We start from the raw sequence: 14801 nt of genomic DNA on the forward strand, positions 1-14801 counted from the left end.
GTTTGCAATTTTTTAATTTTATAAATAACACATTGATGGATATCCTTGTATGAGGCTTTTTGTGAATCTGTGAGTGTGTGTTCAGAATGAATTCCTTGGAATGGAATTATTGGGCCAACGGATATGAACATGTTTAAGACTTTTGATATATTTAATATGTATTTGATATATTTCTCTATCTCCAGCAACAATATAAAAGTGTATATTTTGAGATCCTTGCTAACATGCAGTATTATTTTTTAAAATATATTTGCAAATTAGATAGGTAAAAATGTTATTTAATGCATATCTTAATTTGTATGTCTTTTTAATAATAGAATTGAACATTTCTGTGTGTGTGTTCATTGATCATTTTTTGTGTGTGGATTGCCTGTTCATACCCTTTCCCCATTTCCTTGTTGAGGTATATTTATCAGTTCTTACATGCATGCTAAGTCCCTTCAGTCATGTCTGACTCTTTGCGACTCTATGGACTATAACCCGTTAGGCTCATCTGTCCATGAGATTCTCCAGGCAAGAATACTGGAGTGGGTTGCCATGTCCTCCTCCAGGGGATCTTCCCTGACCCAGGTATGAAAACCATGTCTCCTGCATTGGCAGGTGGGTTCTTTACCACTAGTGCTACCTGGGAAGCAGTTCTTACTGACCCGTAAAAGCTTTAAAGTAGTCAGTCATATATGTTGAAAGATTTTTCCCATTTTGTACTTTGCTTTTTATTTTATTTTGATGTACAGATGTTTTGTTTTTATGTAGTCAAATCTATCAGTGTTTTCTTTTTTGTGTATTTTGCCTCTGCCCATAGCTTTGGAAAGGCCTTTCTTACCCTGAGAGAAAATAAATGTCCGTGTTTTTTAAAAATTCTAGTTGTTTAATGTTTTTCTTTTTGCATTCAAAACTTTAACCTGCCGGGACTTTATTTATGATGTAAGATAGGATACTACCTTATTTTTGCTCCAGATATTTTAAGGAATTACCTTGGAACCATTTATCAGATAATCTATTATTTTCTTGCTGTTTTGGAGTGCCACCTTTATTACACGCACACACACCACCACACTCACATGCTCATAATTTGGATTTTGGGTTTCTTAATTCTGTTCTGTGATATTTTACTCTGGGATTATCAGTTACTGAGAAATGACCATGGATGTTTTGACAAATAACCAGAAAGGTCTTTCTCTAGGTCTCAGTTTCTGGGTTCCTTCCACAGAAACTTGACCCAAAAGATCCAATTGATACCCCAATAAATAATGTCAGATAATTTGTGATCCTGTTGGAGTGACCACTGTGAAGAATAGTTGAATCTAGACTCTCAGTTGACATGTAAAACACAGAAATCAGGGATTTCCCTGGCAGTCCAGTGGTTAGGATTCTGCACTTCCACTCCAGAGGGCCTGGTTGGGGAACTAAGATCCTGCAAGCTTCTGGGTGCAGCTGCAGCCACAAAAAACCAAAACAGAACAGAAATCAGTTACATACCTATGGCTGATTCATGTTGATGTAAGGCAGAAACCAACACAATATTGTGAAGCAGTTATCCTCCAATTAAAAATAAATAGTAAAATGAAATCAGTTACATTAACTCATTAGCAAGCTTAGTCATAAAATGTTGTGTTTCAGTCACTATATTGCAATATTTCTGTTAAGTGGGAAAGATTGTTGTGAACAAGAGTACCTGCTACCTTCAGAGCAAGGAAAGGTGTAATTCTTTATTCAGTCTCGTGTTTTCCAGATGAGATGTTTTGTCTTGGGGTGATTCTACATAGACTTTGACTTATGGGTTAAAGGAGCTAAAGGCTTTGTTAATCTTGTATTTATTTGAATATCCTATGTGAAATTCTTTAGAAATAGAGATAAGACCCTATTTGAAGCTTTTGCCCTGATCTCTGTTTGGTGATTCAGTATAGGGTGAGAAGAGCCAGTGGCTAGGTCCTATGAAAAACTTTTTCTTAGCTTGATGTAAGATCAAAGCATTTTTCATTCTACTCGTTTCAGACCAGGTGGCTGAATGTCATGGCACCTTTATATAGTATAGTGCTTTTGCACAGTGCCCTTCCTGCATCCTCACTAAGCTCTTTAGGGGACAGAAGCATCCAGTCAGTTGGAATAATCTGGAGTTTTTTATGGCATGCTGATATGGATTGTCTTGTTTTCTGTTTTAGTCCCAGTATCAGGATACTATCTAGAACTCTGGTAATGTGTGTGTATGGCTGAGGAAGCATTGTGACAGTGGAGGGACCAAAATACAATGACACTGAAGTTTCTATTCTGGGTTAGTCATAGTTCTGAGCCCATTGTTCTAAAAGTAGAGCTGAAATTTTCTTCAAGCACCATTTGCCCATATGGAGGCCTGTTTGCCACTTTTCTGCCCTCACGTATAGCCTTAAATTCTTTTTGTTTCAATTTATACTCCTTACATTGGTATTTTTTGACCCAAAGAGTTTAGAATTATTTGCAGATGTGAAGATTTCCTTCTTGTAGATCATGTTAAAAATTTTAATTAGACTAGTCTTAGGTTTGATTTCTTATGGACCCCATTGATTTGATTCTAAAATCATAATTATGTCAAAATCAGAAGGGACCTGAGAAATGGTTAGTTTTAGAGGTGTCAGATTTTTTTAAATAGTAGGCTCTATAATTAGAAACTAACCCAAGTAATAGGCTTCATATTATTTTATAGAGACAAGTTTGTGATTCTGAGAAATGTGCTTTTTGACGATCTCCACACTGACAGGTATCTTCTTTATTGGGCTTATTTTTACTTTTGGCTCCATTCATTTCTTTTGAAAACATGAACTATGTTGTTGGTACAGATGCTTGTAATTCATACAGATCCTGAGGGTTTGCATTCCATAGGCAACCGTAGAAACCTAAAACACAATTCATACTCATCAGAGTTTGTGACTTTCATGTGATTCCTCTGAGCTCAGGGCAGCTCAGCAATGGCAAATGAGGGCTGTATGAATTTGAGATTTGAACACCTTCACTTCCTTAGGAACAAATGAGTCTTTGGGCAACTATTGACTTATTTTGTGATGATAACAAACCAAAACACTGTGCTGTTATTCAGCCCTGTCTTTTACTCAGTATTTGTGTGTGGGAACTTAAGGTCAGCACGTTACATTTCTCTTTTTCATTTTATTTGTATTTGCGTCTTTCCATTGTTCCTGCCTGTCACAATCTGTGTGTCTGAAGTCTGTCATCCAGTTGTCTCCCCAGCTTCATTGTCATTTCCGAATTTGGTAGGCATGACTTTTATTTTGGAGCATTTACCTTTTATATCTTCGTTCACACCATAGGTAGTCAGTGCTGCATGCAGACTAAGTACTCTTTGTTGCTTCTATTTGCTTCTTGTCTCTACAACATTTTCCTACCCATAATCAAATAGAACCAAATAAGTTTTCTATATTTTGAGAAACTGAGCCCCTTTCAGCATTTCCAAATTACTGACAAGTGTCATTTCTAATTCCAAGAAGACAATTTTTAGGAAAGTAGATGCATTTGAGATCAAAGTCTTAGAGGGGAGATGGCTTTGGAGGCTTGGTTATGCGTCCATTTCATATTAGTGAACATTGTAGTTTCAATCCTCTTTGATGATTTATTAGGCTATTAAGTAGGTCTTGAAAGCTCTGATATGTTAGTGTTTTACAGAAGTGGTTTGCAGTTTTGTTGTTGAGTTTTTACCCTTTTGGGATGAGTGGAAGGAGAAAGTTTTGTGTTCTTTTTCCATACATTAGTTCCTGAGGAGCCAGAATTTGAGAATTACAGTGTCCAGGTTTGTCCTGTCAGATCTTTATAGCAAGTTTACACATTCATTAAAGGTTGTTGACTCAATGAGCGTGCCAATTGCCATGCTAAACTTTGAGAAGGAAACAAAAAACACATCATGGAGCTTATAGCTTTGTAAAGGAAATGACATCACAAATTCTGGGCACTAGATTTTAAAAAGGGAGAGGTAGTGGAGGGCCTGGAAACCATGTTAGATGAAGAATGTTTAAGGAAGTAACAATATTTATCCTGGAAAAGTGAGAACTTATTTTGAGGACATGATGGCCATTTTCTATTATGGCTGATATTATCCCACCTTTTCCTGGCCTTTAGGAAACAACTCAGAATCTGCCTTTGATCCTTTCTCACCCTACATCCAATCAGATGTCAAAATTTCTCTCCTCTGGCTCCAGCATATTTCTTGATTCTTGCCTCTTCTTTCTATCCTCAGTTGCCCCCACACTATGTCAAGCCTTTGAAGTCACTGTCTGTACTAGTAGAACAGGTTCTTGGTCTCTGTTGCCTTTGTCCCTGTTTTCCTTTCTATATTAGGTTCTCAGAATAATCTTCCCCCAAACCTAGTTCTAATTGTATTACTTTCCTATTTAAACACTTAACAGTGGTTCCCAAAACCTAGTAAGAAAAGCCCTTACTCAAACTCTTATAATTTGGCCCCCAACCTTCCATCACTTCCCCTTCCCCTGTTCACACTCTACCTTCTATTCAGTCTTATTCAGTAGTCTTGGAACCTGTTCCAGGCTTTCCCAGCTCTTTGATTTTGTTTAAATTGTTCCTTTGTACAGTTAAACAGAAGAGAATCCGTCACATTTATACTGTTTTAGACACCAAAATAGGACCAGCTAACAAAATAGATGGCCCTCAATCTAACAATTTTCTCTTGAATAGTGTTATCTAATGATGAAATAATAGAGAGCTTCCCAACATTGTATATATTGGAGCAGAGACTGGGAGCTAGCTGGTTTGGATGCTGTAAAGCAGGCTGCCCACCCCCAGGCTGTAGGTGCTAGACAAGAGAAGGCATGGTTCTCTGCTCTGAAGAAACTTAAATCTACATGTGAGGCACCACACTTATTCTCCCCATGATAGCCAAAGTGATATACATACACACATGTTCATGTCATTCCTTTACTTAAAATCTTTCAGTGACTTCTTTCTGTTACTCTTAGCTAAGATGGATGCAGAAATCCACAAGGTCATGTATAATCTGACCTCAGTCTGCCTTCCTAGTCTGATCTGCCAGTATCTCCCTACTTCCCTGTGATCCAGATAATTTTTACCCCCACATATTTTGTTTCTTCTGTCTGGAATGCTTTATCTATCCCTCTTCCCCTGGCTAACTCGTCATCCTTAAAGACTCAACTTAAATGTCACTTCCTCATGGAAATCTTAGTTAACACCTTCCTATCCGCCCCCCCCCAGTAGGTTGGGTCACCCTGTTAGTCTCACAGTCATAATTAAAGTTGTAATTAAATAGTTGTTTCTTTCATTATTGTAATTTCTAGGGACCATTTGATTACCTTTATATTCCCATCAGCTCTCATAATGCCTGGCACACAGTAGACATTTAGTTAATATTTGGATAAATAAATGAATGAATAAGACTTCTGGGTGGTGAACAACATAAAGGATGTTCAGTGTCAGGCAGGGAGGAAAATTTCAGGACAAGGGAGTAATAGCTTGGAACGAACAAATTGTGTTCAAGAATTGCAGGCAGGTTAATTCAAAAGAGGATTCTGTTATTGTATGCCAGAAACCAACACAAAATTGTAATGCAATTTTCCACCAATTAAAAAAATTAATAAAATGTTTTTAAAAGAGAATGATCTGTCTGATGACACATGGGATAGATCAGCTAAGAGCGCTAGGATGATGGTTTTAGCAGTCTTTGACATTTTAGTTGGGATATTAAAATTCTTTAGTTGCTATTGAATTATTATAGATACTTGGATGAGAGGCTCCAAGTTGGAATTTTCAGAAGGCTTTTCAAATAAGAATCTTAAACTGGACTGGAATTTGGAGAGCCTGGGGGCAGACTACCAGCTAGAGCAATACAGCAGTGGTCCAGAGAAGAGGTAACTATGTGACCTAAATCCAAGCAAGAGATAAAATAATAATGAGAAAACCGAAAGGCAATGACAGTGGAAATTAGAAAGAGATGGATTGAGGAGGCAGTTAGGAAGAACATCAGCAAAGCTTGAGGAAACACTGGTTGTGCACAGGGGAAAGGGGGCTGTTGTTTCCAGTACCAGGGAGATTTGGCTTGAAATTATCAAGTAGGTGGATGCAAAGTGGTCAAAACTAAAGGTAGGTATTTCTAGAGGTGGATAGAATGTCATATAGGTAGTAGGACAATCCCTTTAAATCAGCAATTCCACCCATAGGTGGGCCTTTCCTGTGATTATGCAGAGAGAACATTTGAGGTTCCTCTTTGTCTATTGCAGAATGCAATTTTGGCTTTACTTTCACATAACCAAAATGCTTATTAAAGTTTTTTCTCCCAAAACGAAAGATCAGCCTGTCCTTAAAGGTAAGTTCTATTTCTTCAGGAACAGAAAAGCTGCTGGAAGCTTTAGAATAGCAGTTTATCCTCACTTCCAGTTAGAAGGGTTTCAGAATGTTGGGGTTCAGTTTGGTAGTGCCAATCAAATTTTTTCATGTGTGTATAATTTGACCCTGCAGTTTCAATTCAAGGAATCTATGCTATAGAAATGCTCATACAAATACAAAGAGCAGCACTGATTGTAATGTAAAAAAAAATCAACAATTTAAATATATGTCAGTTGGGATATGACTGAATAAATTATGATCTGTCCATAATATGCAATACTATGCAGCTATTATAGAGAATGAGGTAGATCACGATTCATGTCAGTATAGGTTGCCATGACATATCAGAGAATGAAAAAAGCATGTGAATCTTTTTGAGTTGTTTATGTATATATATGATATATACAGAAAATAAATCTGGAAAGATACATACTAAAAATCCTAACTAGTTGTTTCTGGGTACTGGAATGGGGAAATGATATAGGAATGCCCAAAGAAAAAATATTTTTTAAAATCATATGCTACTTTTATAATTTAAAAAAGTGTAAACTCATTAACTTTCTTTGCAAGCACATTGGACAGAGGCCCCTTTAGCATTTTCCCATGGAATTTGCAATTATATTACCATTTCTTTTTTTATGAAAGCTTTCCAACTCTCTTGTCCTACCTTCTTTTTGAGACTGGCTGCAGAATACTTACCTTATCTTTTCCTTGAACTAACAAAACAAAATTCAATTTTGTAATCAAGACCAGAAGTTTCAAACTTTGTCATCCGAATCACCTTTATACTTGTCAAAAATACAGATTCTTGGGCCTGCTCAGTAAGTTCTGAGTCCGTGTGTCAAGGGCGAGGGTCCAAGATCCTGGTTTTTCAGAGGGCCCCCAGATGGTCAGTGAGGAACCCTGTTTGGGGGAATGATATCTGATTGTCCTCCTACTCCCACCCGCTTTTCTCTCTGTGATTAGTAAAGAGAATGAGGGAGCAATGACTCACTGTGGATATCTTTTGTGGATCACAAATAGTTGGGTTCATCTGAATGGGAAAAAATAAATATAACACAGTTTAGTAGACTTAAGATTTTAGTAATAAATATTCTTTAAATAACCTGTTTGAAGTAGGACGTTTGGGTTATAGAGGCTGGTCTGGTGGGCTTCTAAGGCAATGACTTAGGCCTAGGATATGCCTTCCAGCAACGGGTTTGTTTTGAGTGGAAGGGGAAGAGAGCCCTTGGCAAATTGTGAGGTCTTAGAATTCAGATACTGTTTAGGTGAAGCTTTTGTTCTTGGAAAATTATGCCTCTAATATTAAGATGCGGTCAGTCAGTCAGTCAGTTCAGTCGCTCAGTCGTGTCCGACTCCTCGTGACCCCATGAATCACAGCACGCCAGGCCTCCCTGTCCATCACCAACTCCCGGAGTTCACTCAAACTCATGTCCATCGAGTCGGTGATGCCATCCATCCATCTCATTCTCTGTCGTCCCCGTCTCCTCCCACCCACAATCCCTCCCAGCATCAGAGTCTTTTCCAGTGAGTCAACTCGTCACATGAGGTGGCCAAAGTATTGGAGTTTCAGCTTTAGCATCAGTCCTTCCAGTGAACACCCAGGATTGATCTCCTTTAGAATGGACTGGTTGGATCTCCTTGCAGTCCAAGGGACTCTGCGGTACTGTCTATTTAAAGACTATTCTAAACAGCTTTTTGTTTAAATTATTTTTTCTTTGTTATAAACAAAGTTTGCTAATCAGATGCCCACTGTGAGTTATTAGTATCTCAAAAAGGTGTTTAAAAAACATATACTTCATTTGCTTCCAACAGTTAACCTTGGGAACAAAAGTAAATGGGAATACCTCTTAACTACCTTTCCAAGCGCTCAGTGAAGCTGGCAGCCATCAGTTAAATAAACCATTAGGTTTATTAGTTTGAGAACAGAAGCAAGCATCGACTTGGGCACAGTTTTCTAATTTGCTTCTCGTTTAGCCAACAATCACTTATTCAGAGGCTATTCTGTGCCTACTGGACATTAGATAACTCTGCAAATAAAAGCCAGAGACCTGTGAGCAGCTAGAACTCTAAGGGGATCATCTGAATGGGGAAAAGTGAATAAAACACTGTTTAATAGATTTGAAAGCTTAGTAGCATGTAGAAAACAGAAAATGACTTCCTTAAAGCAACAGCTTTGTTCTCTTTCTGTAGTCTAAGTGGGACCTCTGGCACAGTGTTATCAACCTTGGATTAGGAGTTTGAGGAAATGGTGGTTTGGTGGTTGTTTTTTAAAGGGTTTTTAAAAAAGAAATGTAATTACTAAGCAACTGCCATGACCTGCTGCTAAGTTGGAGTTCAGTGGGCAAGTCAATTCCAAAGAAGAGAATATATAAATAAGTTGGGAGAGGGGAAAACAGCTTAAAGCTAGATTGGGTGTTTGTTCCTGCGTTCAATGCATATTTCTGCCTTTTACTTATCTTGCGCAAGAAAGGGCTGCTTGGTCAGAAATCTCTTTGTTTCACCTGGTCTTCTCTCAGTCGGTGAGTGGGGAGGAGGGCCAGAAAGAGCCAACTAGAGGGTTGGGCTGGAGGGCTGAGCCTTAGGGTGGGACCCGTGCCTGGGTGGCTCTGGAGGTAGATAGCCCTGCTGCTGTCCAGGGCTGCTATGACAGATTGGTCACCGCCCTCTACCTTTAGATTGGGACGCCTCATTGATATTGATGTGTTGCCTTGTAACCCTCAGAACAGGGACATTGTCCAGCTGCTGTCTCTCTTTTTTTCCCCCAACATTTAATGGGTGAGTCAGTGACTTAACTGCTTCCTGCAGGATTTCAGGGATGGGAGTAAGTAATGAGGACAAATCACCATAACACCCGTGCGTGATGAATGAAAGAGCACACAAATTTAACCAGTTGGCTTCATTGGTACCAGAGTGAACAAAAAGAAACTTGGTTGGGCAGAGGAGATTTGTTTGAGCTAGAACTCTATTCTCTCCCCTTTAGGCTTTTTACTGTTTCCCTTTATACCCAACTGAAGGTCAGGTTGCTTTGCTGAGGGAAGGGGGAGTGTCAGGTGTTGGAACAGGTGTTCTCTTTTCTGCCTGTAGAGTCATACAGACTAGATGGGGATGCTTCTTGCCAGCCCTCAGTGGTGCATGAAAATGCTTTTGTGGAATTTTTTCCCCCTGGAAATGTGTTTGTTTTTTAAAAGCAGTTCCCAACCTTCAACCCCCTAGTATAAATTTTGACTTCCTTTAAAATCAACTTCTCATAATGAAGTATGCCTCTTTTCTATCATTTTCACAGCCTGTGCCTTAGAGATATCCCATTTTATGTGGTGATCATAGGCCTGAAAAATGTGTGAGTGTGTGTGTCTGTATGTGTGTGGTAAATGTGAATGTCACACTTGAGATGTACTAGGAGAATGTCACAGTATAAAGTAACCCTATAAAAAGCCTTTTATAGTAGTTGTATGGATAGAGTTCATTTTCCTTTGTCAGGTTTTCTTAAATTGGGTATAAACTTGGAGTCACCATTCCAGAATGATGAGGCTTTTTCAGGCTGTGTGATAGTGTCAGTGGGCTACATGGTTGGTCACAGACTTATGATCCCACTGACTAGATGATTTTGGAGGAGAGATATGTCAACAGACTTCTGGGTTTGGGAGAATTTTTATTGTGATGTTTGTTTAATTGTTACTGAAGCCAAAGACCCTGATTGTTAAAAGGGAAGTAATTCAGGGGAGCTTTGTGATCTCTTTTTCTGATTGTGAGGTTTGTTTTTACCTTTGTACTGCATTCCATTCTCCCCCTTCAAAAAAAAAGTCACCTAGAAACAGATCATCTTCTTTGCCTAATAATCATATAATGGCCTCAGGTCTTTTCCTGCCCTTCCACCCTGCGTCTCAGGGCCATCTGTTCTCTGCAATCCACTTTTCGGGAAAGTCTCCTTTCCCATCTGCTCTCCTTGGGCCTCAGTGTCTGCTCTAAAGATTTATGAAGGCTGCTCTGGCACCTTTTTCCAGTTATTTTTTTAAGGATCAGTAAGCTTTTTCCATTCGATTTGTCCAAAAGTTTATTTTTTCAGGTGTATTCTTTCATTCTTTCACTCTGGGGGTGGAGAGAAATCTGTCTTTCTCTGCTTGCTGGAGGTACTCTGCTTATCAAAGTAAAGATTGACTGGGCTGGCTCTGGCTGCTTTGAAGCCAAGGGTCCTCCTGGCCTTTTGGCCGCTGGCAGATAGGCTCAGTGCAGCTCCTTGGGTTCATTCTTTTCCTGTCCTTTCCCTTGTCTCCCTGACAGAGTACAGTCGCTTTGAATCGAAGATACATGACTTGCGAGAACAGATGATGAACAGCAGCATGAGCTCTGGGTCTGGGTCCCTGCGAACAAGTGAGAAGAGATCCTTGTATGTCAGGTAAGTCTCACTTCTGAACACCAGGCTTTGTGTGGCACGAGGGAAGCTCCGTGCCAACCCAGCCCTTCTTGTTTAACTAGTGGGATAGGGAGTGTGTACTCCCAGTACTAAAACAACATTGCACTGTATGCTCAGGTTGTGTACTTTATGGTCAGTATCTCCTCCCTTTTGTGAGCTGGCTTCTTCCTTTTCACTCCTGAATGACTCAGTATGGGAAATTTTCAGTGTGCTCTCTAATTGTAAAAGACTGTTGCTAGTCAGCATTCAAATAGCACTCAAATGTTCAAAGTACTTTGCTCACAATCTGTGATTTGAGGGGAAACTTGGCATTCCCACTTCCACATATGCATAATAGACATCAGACTTTGTATCCGAACATATCAGCTATCCCTGTGTTCTGGTACAGGGTCTCTTTTAAGAGACCGAAGAACTGACAGGTTGCTGCATTCTGTTTTGTTTGTTTGTTTTAAGTTGTGTTTGCTTGCTCCCTGCTTCACTGGTCTGCTGTAAATGAGTCATGGGACATAGGATGGGATGATGTACCTTCCACAGGAAGGGCAGGTGGAATGGATATATAGCATTGGATTGCTGCTAAAGCTTTTCAGAGATACTGTCCAAGGTTGAGCTTGTGACCCTTGAGGCACATTATAATACTTTGTCAGGTCAAAGTACAAACCTTGGAGAGTTAGATTGCTAAATGAATACTATGGACTCCTAGAATTAGTGATAGTTTTCTTCTTCCTGCTTGGGCTTCTTGGCAAAACTCCAGCAGTCTGGGGTAAGTACATTGTATCTCTCCAAGGGTAAAATCCTCAGAGAAAGAAGTGGTAAGATTACTCCTCTGAGGTGTGTGTGTGTGTCCTCTGAGGCTTGTGTGTTTGTGTATGTCTGTGTGTTTGTGTGTGTCTGTATTTTAATGCTTGTATCAAACTCTTGGGTTGAACTTTTTTTAGTGGTCTCTGATACCAGCTGGGGGGAGTGGAAGGGAGGCTACAGTTGCTAGTTGCCTGGCAACGTGACATCTATTTTGTCCTTGGGGTTTGAGATGAAGATAGCCAACCAATGTAAATGCTAATTGCAGTTTTTCTCTCGGTGCTTGATTTTATTTTTCCTCATTTGCTAGTCCCTGACCCTCCTGTGGGGAGAAGAGCCAAGGGAGTCCAGATTTGAGCCTCAAGCCCACTAGACTCCTTCACAGTTCTTTTCTAGAATGAACCCTCAGCTTGATTCCCTCTGTTGAGAGCAGCTTTCTTCACATTTGCTGTGAAGAGAGGAGAGCAGGAGGAAGGCTGGGCTACTCACTGGTGATGTTTTCAGTCTCCTGTTTTCTGTCACTGAGCCCTTGTTCTGAGTCTGCAGCCTAGACATTGGGGTGCCAATGGGGGGATTCAAATGTGCTGTTGCCTCCCGCAAAAGGGTAATACTTACGTGACTTGGTCAGGATTGTTCCGTTCCCATGCTTCCAGCCCCCGCAGATGTGGCACTCCAGTGTGCGTGGGAAGCTGCTCTTTAGGCAAGACGGTTTCTTTGGAGAGCTTTATTTTTAGATTTCCCCTTTCTGCCTATCCTGCACTAGAGCTGTCCTTGCCTCGGCAGGGGGAGTGGGGCATCGGTTCCCGACCTGCAAGACCTGGAACACCCTTCTCTGGTCCTGGCAAGGGACACATTCTGTCTGACTCTGGGAAGAAGGGTGGAGACTGTACTCTGTATTTAGTGAATCAGTTTATATAGTTTATATCATCTGCTCTTAACCTTATCTAGATAACATCTGTATCCTTGGAGGAAAGTAAATATGGTTTAGAATAGTGAACATTTGTAATCACTAGAATTCATCAAGGGAAATATTTTATGGCCAGAGTAGTGAGCTAAGGTATTTCACTAAGGAAACGGTAACCCACTCCAATATTCTTGCCTGGAGAATCCCATGGACGGAGAAGCCTGGTAGGCTACTGTCCACGGGGTCGCAAAGAGTCGGATATGACTGAGCGACAGAACGGAACGGAACAGAACCTTCTACCAAAGCTTGGAGCCTGGCTCACTCTACTGCCTTTCTTGCCTGTTTTGGCCTAAGGTATTTTGCTGAGCTAACCCTCTACCAAAGTTTGGAGCCTGGCTCACTCTGGTGCCTGTTTTTGGCCTTTTTTTTTTTTTAACTCTACAGTGGCTTCCTTTTGTTCAGCATTTAAACATATTTAAGTTTCTTCCATTTTTGAAAAGAAAAAAAATTTCCCTCGATACCAACAGTCCTGTAAACTATTGTCTTGTCTCTCTTCTGCTGACCACATTTGCCAAATTATGTGCCAGGAAACACTGGTTCCTCAAGAGATGTTAAGTATTGTGTGAAAAATCAGTGGTTCAGTAAGTTGGGCAAATGCAGGATTAAACAGAGGGAAATAGGGTTCTTTACTGTGTTTAATCTCCAGGAGGGACTACGCTAAGCAGTGTTTCTCCAAAGATAGGAGCATAGAAGCCTTATTTGGAGAAATCAGTCTTAGCATCCAGGCTGGAAAATGTTGCCATTGTCTGTACTTGCTGCTGCTACTTCTTCAAATTGTCTCTCTTTCAGTAGGAAAGGAAGTGTGCATTTGCTTTTCAGTATGATGGTGTGGTCCCAAGCACCTCCAGAAGACTCTGGAGGGGTAGAGCCCAACTCTTTTAGGGTGACTGGTTCAGCGATTCTCTGCCATCGGTCTGACCTCTTCACCACAGTACTTTTCATGAATTTACCAGCTTTCTTCTTTAAAGACTCTCTTTCTACCTTGCTGACCATTCTTCAATACCTTTCATTAGCTCTGCCCCATAGATAGTAGTGTCATTTATTTTCACAGCTTCAAATTCTTTCATCATGTAAATGACAACTCTGATCCCTTTACTGGACTCCAGACCTGCGTAACAACCACTTGCTGGACGTGGGCCTGGAGCTGCCCTCTCAGTGCTTCAAACAGCAGTGTGTTCCAAATGGAGCCCTCCCCTCCACATACACACACCTACTTCTCCTCACTGTCCTTATCTTAATTAATTGCATCACCCTATCATGTGGAAAAGGGATTAGATTTGTTCTGTCACCCAAGGCAGATCTCAGTTCTACATAAGGAAGAAAGAGCTAATGATTAAAACTGTCTGAAAATGGAATGGACTGCTTTTGGAGATTACTATATGATCCTTTGTCACTGGAGGTGTTACGGAAGAGGCTGGGCAACCATTTGTCTGGGGTTGCAGAGTGGGTTGAAGCTAATCAGTAATTCCCAGTATCTTCAGGATGAAGGGGAACAAACATTTAGGGAACACGTGCTCTGCATTAGTCTCTTTTAATAATGCTACACAGTAGGTATTGTTGTTCTCATTTTGCAGGTAAGAAAATTGAAACTCCAGTTAGACAGCTGAGAAGTTCCAAAACTGGAATTTGAACCTGGTTGTTCTGACCAGAATATGGTTCTCTCAGCAGTTCCCAAACTTACTGATAGGAATTAGCTGGCATGCTAATAAACATACAGATTCCCAGGCTCCTTTCCTATCAATTTGGATTCACCAGGTTTGGGGAAACTGTTTTTAACAAGCAATCATAATACTTAGGAATGATGACTTATTTGTCACAAAAGACGTTTATTTGTGTTTCACTTGAAAACTGAACATAACGCTTACTTTGGCTCCTGCTATGTGCAAAGCAGTAAAGTACAAGCTTGAGAAATTAAGTGTGGTTGTAGGGTAGATTCAGGGAAGCAGTAGAAGTGGTTCCTGCCCTCCAGCAGCTTACCGTCCACACAGAAGATAGTGTGCAGCAGGTGGTTAAAGTTAAGGAACCCTTTTCATGGGAGTTTCACCTCTAATCCTATTCTCTATTGCTTCCCCTTTTGACATGAGCCTCCTCCCTTCCCTTTCCCTGAGTCTCTATCCTCCTCTGGTGTGCATGGGCTTGCAAAATTATTTTGAAGCAAATACAACCCTCTTGCAGCTGCACCAAGGCTGTAGCAGGTGAAGCCCTAGGGAGCTGCAACTGCACTGACCACAGGGGAGATGGGATTTGTGGAGCAAGTCAGCAGGAGAAAGGACAGATAACAGTGTCTAGAAA

General features: G+C 40.4%; 1 protein-coding gene across 10 annotated transcripts in view; it reads left to right on the forward strand.

Annotated features, from left to right (window-relative positions):
- Window positions 1–14801, forward strand: part of DLG3 (discs large MAGUK scaffold protein 3) — a 55730-nt gene that overhangs the window by 18913 nt on the left and 22016 nt on the right. For all 10 annotated transcript variants that reach the window (XM_088834170.1, XM_055438339.2, XM_088834173.1 and 7 more), the window contains one exon: window positions 10618–10732. In XM_088834170.1, coding sequence (XP_088690296.1) covers window positions 10618–10732 — 115 coding nt within the window. The remainder of the gene's footprint in view (window positions 1–10617; window positions 10733–14801) is intronic.

The sequence above is a fragment of the Moschus berezovskii genome, chromosome X (genome assembly GCF_049115385.1).
Source record: "Moschus berezovskii isolate FMDL1 chromosome X, NW_MosBer_1.0, whole genome shotgun sequence".
In the NCBI taxonomy this organism is placed as follows: Eukaryota; Metazoa; Chordata; class Mammalia; order Artiodactyla; family Moschidae; genus Moschus; species Moschus berezovskii.